This window comes from Anser anser (assembly GCF_964211835.1).
Source record: "Anser anser genome assembly, chromosome: Z".
NCBI classification, from domain to species: domain Eukaryota; kingdom Metazoa; phylum Chordata; class Aves; order Anseriformes; family Anatidae; genus Anser; species Anser anser.
The window spans coordinates 27,227,540-27,245,036 of record NC_139723.1 but is presented as its reverse complement, the minus strand read 5'-3'; the positions used below and the strand labels follow the sequence as shown (position 1 = coordinate 27,245,036).

Sequence of the window (17,497 nt, the reverse complement as noted above, 5' to 3'; positions counted from 1 at the left end):
GGTCATTTGGTGTTCCTTTGTAGTTCTTACTCAAAACATTGGCTGGTAGGTCACCCTGATTGGGAGTTTTGTGCTCTTTAGCAAAAGTTTGTCATTAAAACTACTTTCATGTGGACGAATAGGACTTCAGACTTCAACTTGAGTTAAAGCTTCAAGGTATTAACTTAAGAAAAAAAAACAAATTTAATGAACACCCCTGGCTTTCCTTAGTGGACAACGAGTATGATGTGCCTAAAATTTAGCCATAAAAGATCCTGAGCTTGTTGCTGAAAAAGGAAAAATAATTCCTAGTTGTTGACATCATAATCCAAGAGTCAGGGTTTTCATAATATAGTGGTGAAAATATTGCAGAATAAAGAAGACAGGGAATAGAAGAGAACAGAACAATACTGACAAACTGCAATAATGTATGAGAGAGCAGGATGGATGACATTAGCCAACCTGACTCTGCCGTTTGAGAGATAGATCTGGACATATGGGAAATACTACAAATTGTCAATGTTTTTGTTTTAAGATGAAAAGGAGAAGAAGGGAGGAAATAAAAATAGATTGCAGCCACCCAGCTTGACAAACAGCTCTTAATTTCTCAGGAAGGCCAAAGAGGTTGCAGTGTATCACTTTGTCACCTTTTTCTTAGTCATTGAGACACATGTGAGAGCAGAACAAAATGTCACTTGATTCTTTTTTCTTAATTATTATTATTCCCTCTGAAAGGAGTAAAACACTGTGGTTAAAAAGGAGTCTTCCTAGTTCTACTGCAAGCAGTGAGGGTACATAATTTCCTTGGAGAAGAAAAAGGCACTTTTTCATACTTATCACTAAAACTGTGTCAGTTTCAAGGATGATGAATTAAATGTAACTGTTATGGTTGCAAAAGGACTGCAGCTCGTGATACAGCACATTATATGCAACCCTACATAAGGAATGGTGACAGAAGAAGATTTAAGCAGAGGGCAGATTTTGAAATTTTCTCCCAGAGAACATCGCTAATCACTAGCTGTTGTTTGCTCTTAAGAGTGCACAAATATTATATGCACATATAAACTTTATATGTACAGAACATTCATTTTCTGATTTTCCAGATGGAATATTATTTGATCCTAGCTATCTTAGTTAGTCAGTGCTAATGCTAACAGGGTGTTCTAATAAACACCAATGAGCCCAAACATGCTTGTTTTGTGGACATAAACAGCAGCATGTAAATGTCAAAGCTAAAATGTGCCTTTGAATAATTGTGTATCCTGATGTACTTCTGAAATAATTTCTGAGCAGGAAAAAATCAGTTGGTGATAAAACTACTGTGTGTTCTCTATTTTGGATAATGTTGGAAATGTCTTTTCCACCTTTATGTTAGCAATACAGTAATAATAGAATTCTTATCTTTTGAGAAATCCACAACTGCCTGTTTAGTCTGAGCAACGCCGCTTGCATATACTCAGAGAGGGCCACAGAAAGGACACAATTTCCTGAATATAACCACAGAGTGCAAATATTGTGCCCTGAATAACACACCAGTTACTGTAAATGTCAGTAGAGGGAGTTTTTCTGACTTTGATTTAGTAAGAGCCTACAGCAAAGCCAGCTGTTAGCACTTCTTAACTGCTTGTCAGTGTGAAGGGGGGAGCATCATTTCTACACACATTTGTTTTGTGATTAAAAGAGGGAAACAATTTTTCAAGCACTTCCCAACAGGTGCAGAACCACAGCTTTAGCTCTATTTGACTCTCACTTTGCTTCTTTTTTGTGTTCCTACTAAATTTGCTAGTTCTTCCTTGTAGGAAAAAGCTGATGCCTGCCTTGGAGATGCATCATCAAAGGCTACTGGAATTAATTTCAAGTTAGCTGAGGAGCTCTTCAAGTGTGAGCTTGGCATGTAGACAAAGAGTATGTGCTCATACATCTGTAACATACATATGTATGTAAATCTTTTTAGCTATTTGCCACAAACAGGAACATAATGGCAAAATGTGGACGAAACAGTGGTAATCAGAACAAACTAATTTTTGGATTGCCAGTCCAATCATCTTTTGTAAATCCAGACAGCTTCCAATAGTTTTCTACAAAAGTCAACTTGTTCTGCCCTAGTGCATAGCTTTTTGGATGATAGAGAAGGCTATGCAATGAAATAAAAATGACTTTAGGTGCTTCAGGCAGTATTTTAAGCATTTGAGGGTTTTTACAAGGGCAAAAAAATGTGTGTGCAGATGGTTTTTCACAAGTGAATATTTGCATGCCCAAGTCAGGTAGCTTGGTATGTTTGCCTGTGATCATGTATTTTGAGGCAAGCATAATTCCCAAAAGGAATTTTTCACAGCAGCAGTTGTTTTTCAGAAATAAGTACATGCTGATGCTAGACTTATATGTATGATCTTTTGTATAGTGCCAGACATCGTTTCCTCTTTTTTGTCTCCTCATACTGTAAATGCTCTTCCAAATAAATAGTTTGAACGGCAAATGACGGAGGAGGGCAGAAAGAAGGAATAAGCTGGTTGTTTGTTATGTAACATAGGGAATCATATTTTGACTAAAGCCAAATAAGAATTTTCTCAACAAAGTGGAGAATACAGAGGCTGATTTTGCGGTAGAATGTAGTGCGTGTATTTAATGGGGTGTATTTTTACTTTCATGGAGGTAAGTACATATTTATATTTTTAGCATTGTCACCTTCAGTGTCATTTTGTCAGTTTTTTTCATTCCTTTATAGGTCACTGAAGCCTATGGCCTAACATTTCAAGACTAGCTTTCCTGTAAATGACCTTAATTATTCTAAAGTGGAATTTTTCAAGGTAGACACATGCACTACAGCAGAAACCTTATTAAACTCTCTCTTGAGAAAAATGTGGAAAGGTGAGAGTAGATAATGAAACATTGTGAATATCATGTGCTTCATGTCTCCTATGAAAAAAATAATTAAAAAAGAGATTAGAGTAAAATCTGCAGTTCCTTCCCTGCTTTTGCATTATCAAGCTACTTTGCACACTTGAAGTCCTTACATGCAGAGGCTGAAATGTGTCCAACCTTTCAGATGAAGGGAAGATAAAGGGTATTTGATTTTAGGACAAAGGATCATATGCATTTTCCCTCTCTTACTCTTCCACTTCTCTCTCATTCTTCATTTACAGCTTCTGCAATCCCAGATAATGGAAGGAGATCCTGTCTAAAGCTTAAAGTCTTTGTGCGACCAGCAAGTAAGTTCTTTAGATTAAGCTTTCGAGGGTGGCTTTGTAACGCATGCTTTACTGTGTGGTCTAGTTAACAGCAGTAAATCTTTTTTTTTTTTTTTTTTTTTTACTGTTAAATCTTGTTTATCTGTTCTGTACAGCAACATTTGTGTTATGGTTTTCATCATGTTTCCTTATCATTTTTCATAAGGCTTTATTTTAATTACATGGCAATTGCTAACTTGTTGTTTCTTAAACTGTTGTACCAATGGAAGACTACACTGGCATATGGATACGTGCCACAGACTTTAAAATATAAATATGTTTAATTATATACAGTCAATAGAGAAAAAAAAGAGAGAAAAAAAACCAAAGTGGGGAGTTTAAGGGTGTCTCACTAACATATTTGGCTGTTATCTCTATTTTTGTTATAGACAGCTGTATGAAAACTATAGGTGTTCATGATCGTGTTTTCGATGTTAACGACAAAGTAGAAAATTCATTAGAACCAGCAGGTTAGTATGCTTAGAGAATCTCTTTTTAAAAATGCGTGTATCCCTCTGGTGCTTGAGTACTTTTTTCCTCTTTGCATGCTTTGCATGGTATAATTGCTCTGCTTTTGCTCGTTTCTAGCAGTGCTAATATCACTTGTGGTATATTTCCTGTCTCCTTATTTAATGCAGGGGAGGAAAAACGTTGCTTTTTCATTGATGCAGTTTAATAAAATAATGTGTGGGCCAGCATAAAATTTCACTGGTGTCATGAACTTTCTGGTCCATCCAAGCCAAATATCCAGCATGTTTACAGACCACTCTAGTTTTTGACTGGGACTAAAGTCTTAGAAAGTCAATGGGCACACTTCATGTGTTTTGTGATGTCAAAAGACTTTCAAAGAAATAGAACTGCTGCTTGTTTAATGCTAGCGCATGACACAGGCATACAGCTGATAGTGTTTAAGTAAGAAATTAGTCCTTTAAAATAATATCATATATGTATATTAGACAAAGTATTGTTTTTACATATGCAAACTAACACACACACACTGATATATGTGAATTTCTATCCTGTTCTTATTGGAGAAAACTTAAGATATGTTGTTTTTTTGTTTTGTTTTGTTTTGTTTTTTATCTTTGGTTGATTTTTTTTCTGTTTGGTTTGGTTTGATATGATTTGATTTTACTTTTTTTATTTTATTCATTTGGTTTGTCGTTTTTTCATTTGTTCCCCGAAGTGCTACCTTTAAAAATAAGAATAATACTTTCTTTTATAAAGCCCCTTATCTACCCAGGGAAAAGTGGTATTATTCTCCACCATCAAGTTGTGTGGGTCTGTGTGGGAAGTGCATGTGTATGTTTGTATGACTCAGGTCTGTGACAGATAGGAGCATGTTTAACTCTAGGGGTGTGAGTAATCCCATCCACCTCAATGGGATGTCTCATGACATTAAAATTAGGTGGGTATGTAGGGCAAGTATTAGAAATAGTATTTATCTGTTTGTTTTATTTGTAACACGCTGTTCACACATTGCTACATTCAAACCTCAGTAATTAAAAGGCACAGTTAAATAAACAAATGATACCATAAACATTACACCTGTCTAAAATTTAGTATATACCCTGAAGAACAGATTACCAAGATTTTTTTTTTCTTTTCTCTTATGTTATTTGAAAGAGACTGTTCCTTTGGTATGAAGCAACTTTTTTTTTTTCTTTGTTATTTGCTGATTCTTTAACTAAAAGCCATTATTTAGGCAGAAGTATTAATAAGATTTCCACAAGTTATCCAGTTTGAATGATCTACCGATAAATGCACAATATAATTTTATATTTTTCTTTGAGAGGGTTTTCAGAACTCACCTAAAAATTTTGGTTTTGAGAATCAGGGTTGTTCTCTAACCAAATATGTATGCAAGGTGAGTGCATTTATAGCAGAGATGCATTTGCACTTTTATTAACAATATTCACCTTCTACAGGAGGCATTAGGATGATCATTTCCCATCTCTAGGTAACCTATGAATCTAGAAACTCAGTGTGCTCTTTTACACTTTTTGATTTGGTGCATGGGCTAATTGAAATGTATTCCGCCTGGTACTGGATTGCAAAAGAGATCGTGTGAGTAATAAGCACTTGATAGTAGTGACCTCACTGTATATTCTTTTCAGCAGTGCTGCTCACTTCCCATTGAATGGCTATACGTAGCTACCACCATCACAAAAGCATAGCGTTAGAAAGCAGCAGGTGAAACAGAGAACCCAAATCATACAAAGAGTATCCTGCAGTCTGAGATGAAATGCTGTTTTTGTTACCGGGGGAAATAATACCCTTAAAGAGAAGGTTTTCATTCTGAACCCTTCAGGTATCAAAAAGTTGCCACTCCCAAGATCAGTGTTTATTTGCATTATTATTTGGACCAGTTGCCATCAGATAATCAGTCATTCCCAGATCTGCTAACTGCTATCATGCTTTCCCGTTATGAGGTTGTTAGGCGTGCTGCTGCCCCAGTGGATCTTGTATGTGATCTGTAACATGTACTTACTTACCTAACTGCCTCTCGCACTCATCTTCTGCTTGTGTGCTCTCCCCTGCCCGCCACCATCTTCTCCTGCAGTATACAGGAGAATGAGGAGGCAGGAGGATCACATTCAGCAGATTACTTCCTGTGACAACTCTTCTGAAAAAAAAGTGATTTTTGAACCCTTGTAATTTCACTGGTTTTGCTCAGGAAATTGCAGAAAGCTGATTTGTAGAGATCACTCTTTTTTCAGAATTTATTACAGTAATCGTCCCTATTCCTGTCCTCCCCTTCTGTCCCTAAAACAAAAATTGCAGCTGTGGAATAATTACACCTGAAGCATATGATGTAAAGCTATGTGATCTGGAAAATTCATGGTTGTCAAAATATTTTTTTCTAATTACTGCTAGCATTCCCAGTCTTTAGCAGTGACCTTCCAGATTTTATTAATGAATTTTGTCATTTTTGTCACTTGCCTTCATTGTTTAAAACAAATTCAAACCTTAAGCGTAAGCATTAAAGATTTTACAACTCTGCACCTCTCAGGAAAATCATATTTGTAAAGTGATTTTGAGAACTGCAGGTAAAATGTGTGCTCTAATATATGAGCTCAAAGAGACCTTGGGACTGCATTGACAGAAAGCTCTGATGATTTCTTGTAAGGAGTCCCTTAAATGAATTCCCCTGTGAAGAGGTTTTGTTTTTTTTTTTTTTAATGGCATCATAGAAGATCTCCACGTTTTTAATTTAAGAATTAATCTTTTTAGTTTAGGACTTTTTGGTTGAGATTTGTTAGCAGTACTCAGTGTTCCAGTCGTGAGAGCTGAGAGTCACAGAGAATTAGGATTTATTGCTGTTTTACACTAGTTCTGCCCTATTGTGCTTTAATCCTGACTCATGCATGTAATTAGCACAAAACTGTTAACATTCAGTCTGCAAATTCAGACTTACTTGCAATTCTGTTGATGATGCAAGAGGCAGAAGATAGTTCACATCATTCTTTCCTGTACTTTTAGTTCATCAGTGGTGAGTACACTTTTCCAAACTGGGCAGAGCCAACTCTGCGTATATCAAAGGAGATAGAGCTGACAGGTAGGACAGGGGTATCTTTTCCCCATACCTTCTTAGGGTATGATTTAATGGGGAAGTTGCTCTTGTGAAGTACTGTATTCTCATTGCGGTGCCACCGAAGCACAATAATGTAAATAACTCACAGGTGAAATACGGAACAGCTCTTGGTTCTGACAACCACCAGAACTAGCAGTTTTAAATAGCCCTTTCCAGCCCCTTAATTGTCCCTTTCTTGCAAATGTGAACATGTTCACAACTGATCAGTGCTTGCTTTTCACACTTTTGCTTTGAATAGCACCGAGGACATGCTGATAGACCTGACACGACTGCAGCATCAGTGCTGAACAAAATGTGACATTGCTAATCCAGTTTACTGTGCATCTCCCAGTGAAACTGGACTGGAGCCGAAGAGCCTGTTAACCCAAATAACGCTAAGTGCTCTGCCTGCTTCTGTGCGAGGTGTCAAGGGTGTGAAGGGGATCTTTTGATCTAACTGAAGCTAAGTAATGTGAGAGGCTCCACACCAGTGCTGCCTGGTGATCCTGGTGCCGTACCTTAGTGCCTTTAATTGGGATCACACAGCTCTCATCCACTGTAATCCTCGCAGCGCAATTTGTTGAGATGGGAGCTCTGAAACAGATACATCACAAGTATTTCAACACCTCTCTTAAAATGGGGAAGCTTATTGCACTAAGTTATGAGATACTGTTAATTTTCCTGGAAACTTAGGCACCCTAAAATAGCTTATGAATTCATTTTGAGGCCACTTCACACTTCCTTAAAAGGTTTAGCTCATGTTGTTCATTTAGTACTAAGAAAATTTAAACACAGAGCAGACTTTTTATGGCAAGCCTCAGACAGATTGCTCTTAAAATACTTAAACTAGATAGCTGTAGATATAGGGGATTTTGCAAAGAAAAATACCACACCTATAACAACGCTTAAGTTGAATTTGAATTTACCTATATTTTTTATGGTACAAGTTGTAGCTCTAAGGCTGATTTTTAATTAAAAAATAAATAAATAAACAGATCTTTATTCAGTTTAATAAAATTAGCGGAGTATTTTTGACTGTATTCTCCTCTGATGCCAATACATAAGCATGTTTTCACAACCCACATAGTTATTTTTTCATTAGTTTTATCAGTACATATGTAAATCTGTATTTTGTATACCATAAAAAATAGTCTGCTACCTATGAGATTTTGGGATTATGCCTGTATTGTATACAATCAGAGACTGTCTTAGCCTTCAGAATTCTGTTTTGAGAAAGGGAGACTAGTCTCATATCCCCTGCATATTCCAAAATGCAGTGTACTTCAGTGGAAATTTGGTGTGTAGAAGTGGAGTACATGCTTGCACTTATGGGCTATTCTTTTGAATTCAGGAGACAAAATCTGTAACTCAGGAATGGGATTAACTTTGAAGTTAATTCTGAGCACGTGCAACTCTTCCTCAAGCCCTTTTGAAAATCAGGTGTTTTTATTTAGCTGCCTCACTGTTGACGTTGCTATCTAATGAACCATCCAAAGCTGGGGCTACAGTGTTTTCTTAGAGTAGGAATCTTTCATTCCTTAGTCTGCTGCAGTCAGACTTAACTTTCTGCTCCTTTGGTCTCCAGTGGGAGTTTTGCCAGTAAGAAATGCAGGACTTGGCCCCAGGTTGGCTACATAATGAGATATTACATGGTTGTGAAAGTCAATGACAGCACAAGGTTCATTGCCCTATTTCATAAAGGCACTGAAATCTACTTGCAGTTGTCGGCTCAGTGAGAGTTTGTTAAGGATGCAAAATCTCATTGGCATGTATGCTTTCTGTTTGAACAGATGATACCGTACATGAGTCAGCCGAGCCATCCCGTGGTGAGAATGCGGCACAGACACCGAGGATACCCAGCCGGCTTTTGGCAACTCTATTGTTCCTCCTGGCAATGCTTTTGATATTATAGCACAGTATGCTCCAGCAACCTGTCACAGAAAATATCAGGGTCTTGGAACATCAAAGATCCACCTAACTGCTCATCCCAAGAAAGGGACTTTATTGTTTTTGCAGATGTCAAATTGTTATTTTTCCCTTTTCCCTTTTCTTCTCCCTTTTAGCCTGAACTCAGCAAAAATTTGAAGGGGATAACTAGCTTCAGCACCCATCCCTACCTACCCTGTGACTTTCTTAACCCCTCCATACAAATAAAAGGACTCCAAATGAAAATGCCAAACTATAATAGTGACACTAGTGATTCTTATTTTCCTCTGCATTCTCCTTTAAGAAGTCACCTCTGTTAGTTCACTGTGTCATCCGTGTGTAGACAAGGAAGAGTAGTGGCAGATGCTGTCAGTGAAGGATAAAGAAACTGAGTGAAAGCCTGGGAGAGTTTTCTCTCCAATACAATATTTATGCCTTCTCGTTCAGCACTGTAAGATGATCATGCAAGGCATCGTGTCATGATGTCAGGACTGGAGGGGAAATATTAAGAACAGATATAATATAACACCATTTCCTCCAGGAGTTTCTTAATGAACAGGCTTCTGAAAGGGGAAGACATTGTTTCTTACAGACTGTCCTGAAACATCTTTGACTGTAAAATTCTTGCTCACAAGTAGAAACACTGCCTTTGGTGAAAGAAAGGGGTTAGTATTTAGAAATGTTAGCACACAGTAGGCAAGGTCAGATTTAGGAAACTTCACTGGGGGTGTGAGTGCCTCTGTTATTTCGTTTTACGGGGATAATGCACACCGGATTATTTTATTTTAAAAGAAATCACCGTGGTGCTACAATTTTTTTCTTGAAATGCAGAGGCACTTTTGAGAATAAAGTGACCTTCCCCAGCGCTGACTTAGTAGCTGATAGCCTTGGATGCTGCTCTGGGTGTTAATACATGCTATGAGAGGACATAGCATGTCCTCTGGCCTCAGTGGCCAGAGGAATCATGTTTGGGACACAGGATCTCCAGTGTGCTCTTGATTTGTCTCTCCTGCAAGTTCCTCAGTCATGGGAATAAACCACAAGTAAAAGAAGCCAGGACAGTTTAGTAGCATTGTTTGGTGAGGGGAAAGAAAAAAAGTGTGGAATATGAATTCAAGTGTTGATTTTTTATCTTTTCCCCTTCCAGCACAGTTTGAAGAGTAGAGGAAACGTGTTTATCGGCCAGAGATAAACTAGATGGGCTCCCAAAGACTTAACAAAATATTTTTTTAAAAATCCACTAGAATAGAAAATACATTATTTAGATATACTTTATGCTGAGAGTGAGTATATATGCTTGTCCTATTTAAACATGTGAGAAAAGTGGTAAGCCTTGATGTAAGTAGGAAATGGGACTGTCTTGTTTGATGGAATTGGGAGTGACCCTGTTTAGGGAATCTGAGCCTTGGCTATGGTAGAGCTTGAAAAAGTCATTTGCCAGGAAGTGCAAGCCTTGGGGTATTTTTTGTCTAGGCTGCCATGAAATTCAAACTGCTAAACATAATCAGGGAAATATCAAACCAAGACTGAAACAAAGCTTTTCTAAACAAAAATTGTGATAATTGTTAAATGTGAATCAAAACATGGAGCGCATTCAAACAAAACAAGGGTTTTCTATATTAATTCTGAAGAAAAACTCTGGCATAACAAAATTGAGTGATACCAACAGCAGACAGTATTTGGTTGGCTGTTTTTTTTTTCTTTTTTTTCTTTTTTTTTCTTTTTAACGATGAAAAGCTTTCCTAAAGTTGTAAGCAGCTCACTATTCAATAAAGGAGGAAAAAGAGAAGTCAATTTAAGATGTAAAGGGAGGTTTTATGCATGCTAAACCACAATCTGAGCTTGCCTGATACCATACAACAATGTTCTTGTTGCAGGGCCTGTGCTTACGGCAGGAATGTAGGAAATTTCCTCTAGTGTGAAGTCCACACAAAAAAGATATGCAGTCTAAACAGTGAGGGAAGTCAGCCAGCATCCCATTACAATCTAGCTGGTACTTTCCACTCTTTAACATGGGTGTGCTTGGTACACAGGCTAATACTTCCTCAAAGTAGGAATTAAAGACCTGTGGATGAGATGAGCTTAATCAAAATGAACCTTAACAAATGGATTATTAACTGATAATATTGCATGATAGGTAACCCTATTAAATGATTCATAACAATTACAGACAGTTGTACCAGCAGTGCCAATATCATGTGGAAGTGGTGACTTCATTTTTCACCCTTTGTCTCTAAATGATGTCAGAATTTGAGATGTACACTTATCCACAGCAGACGCTTTCCAGCAGTGTTACTTCAAGTGCAGTTCAGCCCTTCAGTTTATCACAGAGCCTTGATGGGTAGGTGAGGGACAGCACGAGTGGTGCAGCTGCAAGGCAGGTCCCTGTGCTGCCCCGGGTGGCCAGGAGACCACAAGACACTGCCAACTCGGTACTTGATGGCATCAGGCAATCCCAGTCATAGAATTAAGTACTGATGGGTTTTGTGTTGCAAAGCAAATCTCTGGATGCTCTGAATGCAGATGTTGGCACCAACTGCAAGGAGATTTCTGCTCCCCTCCACTCTGCCTGCCCCTTGTCAGGCCTGAGGGATTGATTCTCCCTCAGCCTGGGTGGCTTGCGTACCCCCATGGCCTGCACTCCTGGCTGCCAAGGCGACTGCAATGCAAAGCCGGGAAAATAGGGATCAGTGGGTTTAGTGGATACTGTGTATCCTTTAATAGACAAGGTAACATTTCGTGTTAGTTTAGAATATTGTTTTGTACTGTACTTACTTGGATGGCGAAGGAAAGACAAGTAAATCTTAAAGCTATGTTCTTTAAATTCTGTATTATTAGCAACCTCTGTTGTATATAGTGTTTGATAATAAAGTATTAATTTGATTCTTATGTCTTTTGTAAGTGAGAACAATAGAATTTCAGGATATTAAAATCACGAGTTGATTACAAGACAGAGCTTTGAAGCATCAAGTGTGATCATGGCTGAGAACTGAGAGGCAAGTGGCCATGACACTGCAGCATACAGGACTCATCTTTGGAAATCGTTCATCTATTGCAAGACTTCACATTATCAAGACCTGGAACAACACGACTTTTGATGATCAATGTTTTGTCTTCAGTGTTTAAAGGTCTGATATTGGAGCCCTGTGGTTTCTGTGTTAGTTTTTGTTCTTTTGTATCATGTTTGTTTCTAAAAACGCTTTGGGGATATAATAACTCTTCTGTTATTTTGTTTCTTTTTTTTTTTTTCTTTCTAAAACTTTTTTTTCCTCCTGTTCTCCTTCTGATTTTGTTTCCATGAATAGTCTTTTTGTTTGTTTGTTTGTTTGTTTGTTTTCCAGAAAGGATCTTGCCAGTGTCATGTGCGCTATACGTATGTACTTGGTTCCAAAACAACTAGAAACAAATTTGGGAGGTATTGAGAGTAGATGAGTAGATTGTTTCCTTTCCTACATAATTGTGGAAGGAAAATGGTTGTATTTGTACCTGTTGATTCCCACCCCTAGTTGTCAAAACTGAACTTAGTCCATTGCATAGTGAGAGCAATGGTTCAGTCACTTTCAGAGACTTAGAAAAGTGTGTTAACTCTTCCCCTCCTTTCATTACACTTGGATTTTGTAATCACCAGTTTTACTGTACAACCCTCCACACTTCTCTCCCCTTTTCCTGCCCTTCTTCCTGTCCCACCCCCCTCCTTTTTTAATTTGGGGCGGTGAATGGGCAGATCTGTTTCTGGCCTGGCATCACTGATTTTTTCCCATGCATTCGCCCTCGAGCTTCTCAGATGTGAGACAAATCTCCCTACAATAGGCTTGCTGCCATTGTCTGTACAGTTTAATAGATGCTGGCATGTTGGAGGTTACCCATGAGTCTGCGAAATCCGCTTTCCATGCTTACTCTTGACACCCCCATTGAAGCCACTCATTGTGTATGCATCTGGGTATGAAAGTCCAGCTCAGTGTGGTCCTGTGCTTGTACTGCCCTGCTTTGCAGTTTCTTTGCACTTATTCATTGAGTGCTGTTTTTGAAATGCTTACATTATATGAACTTAAAAGGAAATGTAAAAAACAAAAACAAAAACAAAAACAAAAAAAAAAACCCTGCCCCATAAGATCTGTATTTGTATATACACGTGTCCGTACAATTATACTTAAATAAAATTAAAGATTTTCATCATTTTAATTGGTTCTCTTAGGCTATATTTTTGTTCATTTAATTACGTCTGTATTTTAGGGGCTATTTGTATCTACATTCCATATTTGTGGGCAATGTAAAGCCATGTGGAGTATGAGTGGGAAAGTGTGAAGAATGCAGTGGGCACAATGACTGACTACCTAGAGCTGTAATGACCTACATCCTGGCTGATCTAAACTCTGGCTGCTCTGCTCTTCACTTTTTTTTATTTTTTTTAAATTATTATTTATTATTATTATTATTATTATTATTTATGTGTTCATAGCTCTTCCAAATACTTAGGAGAAGAAGGAACTATGCCAGAAAAGTGCTGGAGCATTACATGGTTTCCATCATCTCTTTTGACCTGCTCTGGGCCTCCAGAGCAGTATTCCTTACTCCTCTGGGTAGCACATGTTTGTGTGTCATTGCTCTTCTTTTCTGAGGAAGAGAGCCAGCCCCAGGGGTGTGTGAACAGGGTAGCTGCACACAGTATCCATCTACGCCAGGTGCTCCTCTGACTGACAAAGAGATGGGATTGGAAGTGGTTTGAAATCTCAACTATGCTTTTAGTCAGAAAAGTGTGGAAAAGGGCTGAGGGTGGTGGGAGCTTTGTGGGTGGGCGTATATGAGCAATGGTGCCTCCTGCAAGGAAGAGGAGGAATGGAAGCAAGCAACTGTGCTGGCTGTTTCTTCTCCTTCCTTCCATCCATGCCCCCTGTGGCTGATGCAGTGCCTCAAAAAATGCACAGGACTGGATTGGGCATGACTTGTACGTAGGGTGTCTTTGACAGTGCTTGTTGTCTAATCACATGATAGGTACAGTGGTTTAGCTGGAGAATTTAGGTCATGGAAGGCGGGGACACATACTGAAACCTGTAATACATGCACCCTGCATTCAGAACTCGTCTGTAATTACCATGTTAGCATTAAACTCACTGAAAGCTTTTTATTACATTTAATTAGTTGACAGGGCAGTAAGTACTAATTATAACTTACTCTAGCCTTCTTTACAAATGAGAAGTGACAACTTGGTGAGAGTAGAAGTGTGTGTAAGTATTTGATACAAAGAATTGATGCACCAGACTTTTTCCTCTGGAGCTGTGATGTTACAACCAGGGCAGGGTTATAAGTGACATGTGTTCAGTATGTCTTAACATAATAGCCTTGTCCAGAAAATGTCCTGCAGCCTGACACACTTAATAGCCTTTGCTCAGAAGACACTCTGCTTTTGCTGAGAATGGTATTTGATTTCATTTTTCTGCATTAGCGTGCACAATGGGCCTTTGTGCTCCCTCATCTTTCCTTCTACAGAATAATTCTGTTCACAGAGTACCTCTAAGGGCATTCTTAGGAATATTCGGGCATTCATCATGCCACTACAATATGGTTGTGTGCCAAGGTGTTTTTATTCACTGAGAACAATGCTTTGATTTATATAGGCTAGAGATGTGGTAACCAACTGGGATGGTTAAAATTTTACAAGCTTTAAAAGTGGAGGATTGAAAAGTGTGTCCTTTTAGCACTTACCCTTAGTAGAAAGTTTAGTTTAAAACACTTTGTATTACAGGTGTGTGCCTAACAGCCCAGATCAAGACTCATTCATTGTAAAGGCTGTGATACAGACCACTCTTGTATAAGCCAGTTATTCATGTTTGTTTTCAGCATCACTTTCATTTGATGCTACAGATGAATGCAAGCTGAAGTAGTGCCAATTTATTTATTTTTTCTTAAAATTTTATCCTAGACCAGGTAGAAGCTTTTTAAAACAAAGTATTTCTTAGATGCAAAAATATCCTTTAAAGAAAAATCAAAGTAGAAGTGTGATAGCGATTGCAGATATGTAGAAAATCTAAGCAGTTTTTGTTGTTGTCCCCTCAGATAAAACTATTAGGCGAGTGATGTCAGTCATTTTTAATACAGAGGAATTCAAAACTGAATAACTCTTGCAGCCACCAGCACATCTTCAAATGCTCATTTTTCCTGTGATGGTTCTTCAGGCAAATTCTCCTGTCATTTGCTTACACAAGGATGATTATAAATACTAGAAATCGCAGGGAGACAAGTTAGATATCTGTTCTGAGGAAAATAAGCATTTTCTCTTTTGCCTAGAACTTTAAGAAAGTCTAGACTGCATTCGAGATCAGGCTTTCAGAGTGATTTCTGCATGATTATTCACCTTGTAATACAGCTCTGAAGTGAAGGATGGAAGGGTTCTCCTGTATATACATTCTTAAGTGCATTCTTCTTAGTTATCTTGCAGTTCTCATGTTCAAAGCATGATTTAAGTGCTATTTTGTGGGACACAGTTGCCCACTTAGCTGTATTTATTTTGTGGTACTAATTTTAACATTTAAACATTTCTTTATCCACAGATAAAACTGCTGTTGGCAAAACTGAAGTTTTTGTCTGGCTGGTATTTGTAAAAGGAGAGGTCAAGTAAATCAATAGGGTACTGTAGATATAAGTATCCCTCTGTTCCTTCTACTGCTGAGAACCGATTGCATCTCATGTTTTCCTGTATTATAACTTTCTGTATCTTCACTAAAAGTTCACCTAAACACTGACTACCTAGTCCAAGAAGTTTAGGAGGAATTTATTTAATTATTATTATTTTTTTATTATTATTTTTTTAACCTTTGGCAAAATGAATAAAAAGTCTAGACACTGAATGCAACAAAAGCAAAACATCTTCCTAAAGAAGCAACTCTGATGCAATGTTTAAGTTCTGTTCCTTTTTGGGTAATGGGAATGACAGAATCACAGAATCATCTGGGTTGGAAGAGACCTCCAAGATCATCTAGTCCAACCTCTGACCTAACTCTAACAAGTCCTCCACTAAACCATATCGCTAAGCTCTACAGCTAAACGTCTTTTAAGGACCACCAGGGATGTTGACTCAACCACATCCCTGGGCAGCCCATTCCAATGCCTAACAACCCTTTCAGTAAAAATGTTCTTCCTAATATCCAACCTAAACCTCCCCTGGTGCAACTTTAGCCCATTCCCCAAATGGAGGGCTATATACTGGAAATAGCTAGCTGTGTCCTGCAATGCCAGTCATTGTCTGAGGAGGGTCAGAAGAATCAGGCCCTTGGCCAGGTGTGAATATTTCAGAGATTTGGCATGCTGTGCGTTACATAGTGCTGTGCATACCCTAGTGCTTCTCTTTGCTGTGATGGGGATGGAGAACAGGTAGGTGGGGAAGAAAGACAGAGCTCGTCCAGTCGCAGACAGCTAAGCACCATCAGCAGTAGGAAGTAGACAGCAGACTTCGAGCTGACGAAAATGGCTACTGGTGTAAACTGTCCGTGAGTAAAAGTCATACTTGTTTGTTGAATTAATAAAAACATTAAACAGAAAGCCTATGAGGTACCAGGCTGTGTTCTCTAGAAGCAGACCTCTGGTCAAGCACTGTTCTTGGGGAAAGATTTACCTTTCAATTGGGTCAATCAATTTTGAAAAGCCAGTAGCATTTAAAAACATTGAGTTCACCTGACCATTCCTAAATAGGAAAGGCTTGAAGTCTTGCACTCTCCAAGGCTCCTCTTGGCTGCACCTTGAGCTGGTGCATCTGGAGCAGCTGGCAGCTCTGGATTTTGAAGTACCAGACCCTTGTGTGAGGTCTCCCCCAGCTACTGAGTGTGCTGTGTAGCAAATGCTTTAATGCCCATTTTAAAACTTGGTTTGGGGGGTAGCTTTTTCTTAGTTTTTTATGTCAAAAAGATCCTGAAGCTGAATCAGGACTGCAGAGTGTAAAGTGACTTTCAGGAGACAGGATACAGCCACAGTTTGATTTAGGAACACTGCAAAGAGAAGGATGGCTGTTCGTCCTTAAAGATGAAAGAACAAAAGCATGGATCATGCATGACGTTAATAGTCAGACTTCAAATGTAAAGCAAAGCCCGATGACCCCTTGTAGTGATGCTTATCAGGCTTTCTACATTGCTTTTACAATATCCTGGCTGTTGAACCTACTTGCATTACAAAAGGCCTTGTGTTCCCCTTGACACAGAAGCCAAAACAAGTGTGCATATCATCTTTGCTGGTGAATAAGTGCCTCTTTTGTTGTTGCTTATTTAATTATTCTGCATTTATTTGCAGGTAAAAGAAAGAAAAAAAAACTGCACACACTTCCTGTGCTCTGGTCTCATTAGCCAGATTTCCTCAAAACTCTTGTACTCCAGAGAAGTTTTGCCAAGTGGCTAAATGAAATGTGCACAGTATGAATATTTATGATGTTTTAATGATGGGATTTTTGCATCCATGAATAATAAAGATTTTAACAAGAACAGATAACGAGATTGGCACAAAACAGTGAAGTGGTTAATATAGCAACCTCTTGGTGCAGGGACTCCATTGACAGCAGCAGGCAGTGTGTGCCTCCCTCCCCTTTTCCCTTGCTCTTTCTCTAGCACCAAAATTAGTCTGATGGGACATGCAGATCTCCCAGATAGCTTTTTAGAAAGCAGGCGTTTTATGTATGCTTTGTGCCATAGCCACCTCCTACATTCTTCTTTTGAGGAAGCTCAAGATTTTTGAATAAAAATGGAACTTCAAATTTTGAACACAATGCTTTATTTCAGATGCTCTCCAGCAGTTTACATCTGAATCTGAA

The 17,497-nt window shown here is 38.5% G+C and overlaps 1 protein-coding gene across 13 annotated transcripts in view; it reads left to right on the top strand.

Moving 5' to 3' along the window:
• Positions 1-12,888, top strand: part of EFNA5 (ephrin A5) — a 212,641-nt gene extending 199,753 nt beyond the window's left edge. For all 13 annotated transcript variants that reach the window (XM_083818788.1, XM_083818789.1, XM_083818781.1 and 10 more), the window contains 3 exons: positions 3,123-3,188; positions 3,596-3,676; positions 8,571-12,888. In XM_083818788.1, coding sequence (XP_083674914.1) covers positions 3,123-3,188; positions 3,596-3,676; positions 8,571-8,692 — 269 coding nt within the window. In that variant the 3' untranslated portion in view covers positions 8,693-12,888. The remainder of the gene's footprint in view (positions 1-3,122; positions 3,189-3,595; positions 3,677-8,570) is intronic.
• The last annotated feature ends 4,609 nt before the right edge of the window (positions 12,889-17,497 follow it).